The sequence below is a fragment of the Anser brachyrhynchus genome (assembly GCF_964034855.1).
Source record: "Anser brachyrhynchus genome assembly, contig: SCAFFOLD_219, whole genome shotgun sequence".
NCBI classification, from domain to species: Eukaryota; Metazoa; Chordata; class Aves; order Anseriformes; family Anatidae; genus Anser; species Anser brachyrhynchus.
Window position 1 is genome coordinate 10,727 of NW_027663887.1, and position 7,719 is coordinate 18,445.

Sequence of the window (7,719 nt, forward strand, 5' to 3'; positions counted from 1 at the left end):
GCTGATTGCAGAGCCACAGCCCCCATGGAAAACTTCCTCCTGATACTGGTGAGACCGCATTGTGAACAAATGAGAACTCAAGCATCTTTCGCAAGACATTCTTTATGATTTCCACCATCTCGCTCCTTGTGGTCCAAAGACTGATGGATCTCTGGAAAACAAGAGAAACGCTTCTGAGTCAGCACTGCCACTTTTTGGAGCTCTTTGCCCCCACGCAGACCCCGGGCATGGCTTCAGGCCACAACAGCGAGGGCAGGGCCGCCATTTCCCTCCCTCTCTTTACCCCTTCACCAGACCCCGGCCAGCAGCAGGGTTTTGCTCCTAAGCTCTGCCAGGCCCACCCAAAAAGCCCTTCTCTTCCCAACACGCCTCCAAAGCAGCACCCAGCTGCAGACAAACCCTCTCCCCTCTGGCCGTGAGCAGCCTCCTGCTTTGTTAGGCCTTCCCCGCGCTGACAGGAGACGTGGCCTGGTGTGTCTGCGTGTCAGCAGAAGGGAGGACAGCACTGCAAAAGGAGGGACTTGTGTCTAACGGCTGCAGGGAACGCAGCCATTCCATCGACCAGCACCGAGGGGGCTCCCAACAGCCCCCACTGCCCCCAAAACTCTGCCTTCCTACAAGGAGACAGCACCCAGCAGTGACTCAAATGTGAACCTACAGCTTCTCCCTGCCACCGCCTCAAAGGAGGTTGGAGCAGGGTAGGGATCGGTCTCTTCTCCCACACAACAAGCAACAGGCCAAGGAAATGGCCTCAAGTTGCACCAGGGGAGGTTAAGGTTGGATATTAGGAAACATTTCTTCACTGAAAGCCTTGTAGGGCATTGGAACAGGGGCCCGGGGATGTTGCTGAGTCGCCATCACTGGAGGTATTCAAAAGATGTGGGGATCTGCTGCTTACAGACATCGTTTAGTGGCAGACTTGGCAGTGCTAGGTTCACGGTTGGACTTGATCAACTCCGATCAACACTTGATCAACAGTCAGAGGTCTTTTCCAACCTAAATGCTCCTATGGTTCTTCGAATCCCATACCTGTCCGGCCACCTCCAGAGGAACGATCTCTCCTCAGGGCACTGCAAGCCCTGATCAGTGTGGCCAGGGCCTCTCCGTCCTGGTGATCCCTGGTCTGCCCTTTGGTGGATGGGGCTGCAGTGACACGGGCGCTTCGCACAGCGGTGGCAGCGGCTGGGGGCTCTTTGTGCTGTGTGCTGACAGCACCTTCTTCTGAGGTTCTTTCATCAGCGACCAGAAAGACTCGGGCCTCGATTTTAGCAGCTGCGCTGCCTCGCCTCTTGGTGGCTGTAGTTTGAAGACGTTGAAAGTGGGTTCTTCGGGGAGGCTGGCCTCCGAGCTCGCTGGCGACAGTATGGTTATGACAGGGACTGTCAGCGTGGTGGGCTCTCGAGGGTGGGAGTGCCTTCTTGCAGCTGTCTTCAGCATTTTCGCTTCACAGAGAAATTTCTCTGCTCCTTCCCCTCCGAACCTCCAGCCTTTGGCTGCCTTTGCTCGGCCCAGGTCTCCTGCTTGGCCTCCGCCTGCAGATTTGCCCTGTGGTGGGCCTCTGCCCTTCTGAGGAAGCTGCTCCGGGATCGCTGGTAGCTTGCTGAAAGGAAAATCCAGGTCAGCTCTGCCTGAGTGAGCGACGGCTTTGCGGCCACAGCCTGCGCCCCCCAGGCAGTCCCCATGGCTGGGGGGCTCCCGGCAGCCCCATCCCACCCCTCCACTCCCTCCATCCTCACGTGAACAAGGCCGTCCTCTGCTTTATCTCCGCCTTTTCCCACTGCTGAGAGGCCACTTGTGTTGTCATCTGTGAGCGGCTGAGGGACAAAAATCCCACTGGAATTGTGAAGGAAAGACATCGTCAGCATCACCACAGAAGAGATTTTCCCCACAGATCACAAAAGCGGGCAGCCCACGCTGTGGAAAGGAGCCAGAAGCTGCTTTACCTTTCTCGCCCTGCCCGAGAGCTGGCAAAGCTCCTTCCTTCTTCTGCATGTCACCATCATGGGCCTTGAGATGGCCTCTGCGTGGTGGTGGTTTGGGCACACTCTCCATTTCAAACCTGGCACAAGGAGAAGAGATTGACATGACCCATGGCACCACCAGCCCTTGCCGCTTCCCATGCTCACCCGCTCACGGAGACATTTTCACGTTGTCGTAAAGGCCCCGTCCCCAAGGACTGTCCTGAGGAATGGGGTCACCCAGCAAAGAAGCCCAGCCCTCGATGGGAAGCAGACGTTGCCTGAACTCCTCCGTCTGTCCCACTAGATCTACCTCACAGCAATTACCGCAGCATGGGGACACCAACAGCAGTTGCTGCCCTGTGTCCCCATGGCTGGGCACCCATGAGGGCAAAGGAGCAAATGCTACTGAACCGGAGCAGCGGCCACAGCCGCAAACATACTTACTCAGGAAAGATGATGACACGGCCAGAGAAGGTCAGGGAGGCCACGGGTTCCAGCCGGGACACCACCATCTCCAACAACTCGGGGACCTGCAGTGGAGGAGCATGGAGATGGCAAATGTCCCTTGCCTGGCCTCCACTCGGTCCTGGAGGAGCCCAGGGCAGCGGGAGCCGGCAGGACCGCAGCTCTTGGCCACCCCAAGAGGCTTGCCAAGAGATCCAACCCAAGAGGTATGGGTGGGCCAAGGGCAGGCATTGCTGCTGCCCCCTTGTGAGGCTGCCCAGGCCGTGGGGAAAACAAAACCCTCACCTTTTTGAGGTTCTCCTTCCCAGACAACATCTCCAAGAATTCGTAATAGAATTTCATTTGCACCTTTGTGCCTTCGATAAGGAGCACCCCCAGGTCCCTCAGGACGAGGGCGATGTTCTCCCCCTTCCCCAGGCAGTGAGAAATGAGGGACGTGGTGCCTCGCATGTAGCCCTCCACCTTCTTCCAGGACACGGAGGCAGCAGCAGCCACCTCAGCAAATTTGAGGGGTTCCAGCTCCTTGTGGCCTGGAAAACCAAACAAGAGGGATGGAGTCGGTCACCCGCAGCCCTTCCTCGCGTGTTCCCCAGGTGCTGCTCATTGCAGTCATCACCCAGAAAGGTTTCGGTTTGGGACCTGCTCCGTGCAGGGGACGCTTTGCTTTTTTTTTGGGAAGCATCTCAGAACCAGGGAGGGGATCATCCATGCAGCAAGGGATTCATGCACCCTCTTACCTGGCAGGTACTCCTTGTTGTCCGTGAGGTTGTGAGAAACTATAAGGTTCCTGGCCAGGTAGAACACAGGCTTCAGGAAAATTATTGTCTCATTCCCAACCTTGACCCATCTGGGGACAACATCAAAGGAGCCAAGGGCAGGAATACGGACACCCTGCAAGTGGAAGAGAACAGAAGGGCCGAAGGTTAAGGATCAGCTGGAGGAAGAGCCAGAGGTGGTCCCATCCAGGGACAGTGCTTTAGGTCCTGCTGTGCCCTTCCCGCTGTTGGGAGCCAGGCTGAGGGGATCCAGGGGCTTCCAGCGACAGCCCTGAGATACCACACCACCTACCACAAGCAACACCGCACTTGTGCGATACCTCTTGGTCTCTTGGTGGGGACTTTTGGGGTGGGTTTCCTGCTTCTGAGGAGGGGAACAAGGGGGACGTGGGTGCCAACCCACCTGGTGAAGCAAGAGGTGCTCCTGGATGTAGACAGACACTGCATCCCAGACAGCTTTTCGATCTGGAAGACAAAGAAAATCAGGTCACGCTCTGCGTCTGGTGGCTGCCACCCTCCCAGCACCCCCAGCCCCGCGTTTTGGTGGCGGATGAAAAGAGCCATCACATCTCCGGCCCCAAACAGAGACCTCCCCAGAGATGACCACAGAGCCGGGTCCTCCCCACGGAAAGCCCCAAATGTGGGTCAGCCACACTCCTGCGGTGCCGGGTTTGCCCGTACCTTTGGCAGTGGTTTTGGGCATCAAGCATCCGTGCTTCATCCCATCCCAGAAATCCATCTGGGTCCGCCTCACGCAGGCGGGTTTCACATTGTCAGCGAAGGTCACTCGCAGGCTCATCCCTGCGCTCGTCCTCCGGACAATCCAGGATGCAGGACCCGGCGCCCACCTCCCCCTTTTGTACCCCCCCCAGCCAGGCCGTGTCACGGGGCCACTGTGACACCGCCACCGCTCTGCTGTGACACGGCCACCGCTGACATGACGACCAATGACATCACCACCAGCAAAAAAAAAATGAGCGTTTGCACTAAGTAATGGGAGATTGTGCCCAAAAATCAGGTTTTGGACACTTCAGCAGAGGATGTGGACCCTAGAAATTAGCTGTCAGTCTACAAAATTGAAGTTTTTGACACAAAGAATGGGGTTTTGGACGTTGTAAAAGAGAAGTTGGCCCCTCTAATATGCTCTGAAGCAGCAGGAGAGGCTTTTGAACTGAAAAAGTTGGGTTTGGACATTATATGGCTGCTTTCCACTCTCAAAATGAGGCTTTCAGCTTTCCACATTGGTGTTGAGACTCTAGATACTACAAATTGGGCTTTGGCACTTCAGTGTGGGGTTTAAACACTTAAAGGAGGGCATGGGCCATAGAAACAAGGGTTTCAGCCCAAACCATTTGGGCACTCAAAAGCAGTGTGTGGTCACCACAAGGAGGGCTCTGACTCCCCAGTAGGCCTCTGGGCCCTAAAATGAAGCTCCGCACTCCGAAGGCCAGGCCAGGGGCACTCCAAAAGGCTCCCCCATTTCTGCCACCTCCCACCTCGGCTCCCCCATTTCTGCAGGCCCCTGGCATGGCTGCCAGGACACGGCCTGAGGAGGGGAAATGGAGGAAGAACCAGCCCAGGGAGGGCTGTTTCAGGGAGGTCCCAGCCGACTGGCAGCCAGCAAATGTGATGCCCATCTACAAGAAGGGCCAGAAGGAGGATCCGGGGAACTGCAGGCCTGTCAGTGTGACCTCGGTGCCAGGGAAGCTCATGGAGCAGATTATGAAACTGCCCATTCCCAAAAGAAGGCTTTGACCTTTCAATACTGGTGTTTCAACCCAAAATGAGACTCCAGGTACTTTGAATGAGGCTTTGGGAGTTCAACATGAGGGGCTGAACAGTTGGAGGCCTTGTGCCGTAAAAAGGAGGGTTTCAGACCAAAGCATTAGGCCTTTGACCCTCAGGCCCAAAACATCAGGCTTTGACACTCCAGCTGTGGCTACAGCTTGAGAAGAAAAAGAGGGATTATGGCCTTGGGAAGAAGGGGCAGGTCACTTATGAGGACTACAAAGATGTTTTGAGGCTGGGCAGGGACAAAATTAGAAGGGCCAAAGCCCAGCTTGAGCTCAATCTGGCTATTGCTGTTAAAGACAATCAAAATGTTTTTAGCAATACGTAAATAAGAAAGGGAGGACTAAGGAGAATCTCCATCCTTTATGTTATGTGGAGGGAAACAGAGACAGGAGATAATGAAAAGGTGGAGGTGCTTAATTCCGTCTTTGCCTCAGTATGTACCAGCAGGATCAGTTGTTCCCTGGGTACTCAGCCCCCCGAGGGCTACTCCATTTAGATGCGTGCAAGTCGATGGGGCTGGATGGGATCCCTCTGAGGGTGCTGAGGGAGCTGGCAGAAGTGCTCGCAAGCCACTCTCCATCACTTGTCAGCAGTCCTGGCTATTGGGGAGGTCCCAGTTGACTGGCGGCTAGCAAATGTGACGCCCATCTACAAGGAGGGGCAGGAGGAGGATCCGGGGAACTGCAGGCCTGTCAGTCTGACCTCGGTACCAGGGAAGCTCATGGAGCAGATTATCCTGAGTGCCACCACATGGCACTTACAGGACAACCAGGCGATCAGGCCCAGTCAGCATGGGTTTATCAAAGGCAGGTCCTGACTGACAAACCTCATCTCCTTCTACAGCAAGGTGACACGCTCAGTGGATGAGGGAAAGGCTGCGGATGCGGTCTACTTAGACTTCAGAAGGGCTTTTGACCCCATTTCCCACAGCTTTCTCCTGGAGAAAATGGCTGCTCCAGGCCTGGATGGGTGTACGCTTCGTTGGGTTAAAAACTGGGCCCAAAGAGTCGTGGTGAATGGGGTTAAATCCAGCTGGAGGCCGGTCACTGGTGCTGTCCCCCAAGGCCCAGTATTGGGGCCAGCTTCTGGCCCCTCTAAGTATGCTCTGAAACAGCAGGAGAGGCTTTAGACCCCCCCAAAAAGGCAGGTTTGGACCTTATATGGCTGCTTTCCACTCTCAAAATGAGGCACTGAGCTTTCAATGTTGGTGTTTGAACCCAAGAATGAGACTGGGGATACTCAGAATGAGGCTTTGGAACTTCAAAGTGGGGGGTTGAGACACTTAAAGGAGGGCTTGGGCCATAAAAGTGGGTTTCAGCCTAAACGGAGGAAGTGCTTACTGCCTTCTTTGTTCCCCACGCGCTGCTCGTTGCAGCCATCACCCAAATTGCCCCAGCTTTGGGCTGGCTCCATGGACCTGGCTTTTGAGCACGGAGGCGATGCCCCGTGTGCCCCGGCCGTGCAGCCAGCAAGGTTTCATCCACCGCCTTACCTGGCAGGCTGCCCTTAATTATCCACGCGATTGTTCGTGCCTGCTCGATCAGTGGCCAGGTCACAGGCCCCTTTTGGGAGCACACCCAGACACCCAGCTCTCTTTTGGGGACAGCTAGATGTCCCTCTGGGGACACCCAAACCCATTCTGGGGAAAGCTGTGGGCCAGCGTCCCTTTTTGGGGATCCCTAAAATGAAGCTCCGCACTCCGAAGGCCAGGCCAGGGGCACTCCAAAAGGCTCCCCCATTTCTGCCCCCAGAATGCCCCCCATTTCAGCAGCAGGGTTTTGCTCCTAAGCTCTGCCAGGCCCACCCAAAAAGCCCTTCTCTTCCCAACACGCCTCCAAAGCAGCACCCAGCTGCAGACAAACCCTCTCCCCTCTGGCCGTGAGCAGCCTCCTGCTTTGTTAGGCCTTCCCCGCGCTGACAGGAGACGTGGCCTGGTGTGTCTGCGTGTCAGCAGAAGGGAGGACAGCACTGCAAAAGGAGGGACTTGTGTCTAACGGCTGCAGGGAACGCAGCCATTCCATCGACCAGCACCGAGGGGGCTCCCAACAGCCCCCACTGCCCCCAAAACTCTGCCTTCCTACAAGGAGACAGCACCTCAGAAAATAGGAAAAGTTATTAAATGTTTGGTAAGTCTCTAAGAGGAGGTAATGGAGTACTTTGTTTAAAATGGGGTTCCTGTCCAACACTGATTCTATACCTAAGGGTAAAAGTTTTCATGTTCCTTTCACTGGTGTTTGATGTATAATATGGGTATGTTGAAAACTAAGCGAAAGACATGCTAAAATCTCCTGTACTTCTCGCAAAAGGCAGAATGTGAAAGTGTGGAAGCTGTTTGCTTTCCTGAGATGGTGAAGAAATAGTAGACATTCTTTCTGTACCTTCAATCAATTAAATGTTTAAATTACTGTATGTTCCTCACATAAATCCATTTAACAGTTTACTGCTTATGTTCTTATCTTGTAAGACTGTAGATGGTCTTTGAGCGTATAGACAACACTATGGAACATGGAGGAAAGAGTGAGTGAGTGAAGTACGAGGTTCTCTGGGGCTGTGGGTATGATGCGGAGGTGGGTTCTTTCACTGCTCTAATGTGTTTATGCTCCTGTGTTGCAATGCAAGTGAAACTGGTGTGGATCAAGTCCTTTTTTGCATCTCATATTACTTCCTGGTGTAATGTCCTATTTTGCAGAATATGCAATGCTTTGCTGAACTTTTTAAACACC

General features: G+C 54.5%; 1 protein-coding gene across 2 annotated transcripts; it reads right to left on the bottom strand.

Moving 5' to 3' along the window:
- LOC308186703 (uncharacterized protein) lies at window positions 1–3,821 on the bottom strand. 2 transcript variants are annotated; one of them, XR_013944197.1, is made up of 8 exons: window positions 3,606–3,812; window positions 3,164–3,317; window positions 2,712–2,956; window positions 2,406–2,491; window positions 1,944–2,059; window positions 1,737–1,833; window positions 1,030–1,600; window positions 1–151 (listed from the first exon to the last, which is right to left on the bottom strand). XR_013944197.1 is itself a non-coding variant. In XM_080608831.1 (7 exons), exons 3-7 carry the CDS (start codon window positions 2,874–2,876, stop codon window positions 1,084–1,086), a joined length of 981 nt encoding a protein of 326 aa, XP_080464957.1. In that variant the 5' UTR covers window positions 2,877–2,956; window positions 3,164–3,317; window positions 3,606–3,821; the 3' UTR covers window positions 160–1,083. The 2 variants fall into 2 exon arrangements, 1 of the variants encoding a protein (XP_080464957.1); XM_080608831.1 differs by lacking the exon at window positions 1–151 and having other exon boundaries at window positions 160–1,600; window positions 3,606–3,821.
- Window positions 3,822–7,719: the final 3,898 nt, after the last annotated feature.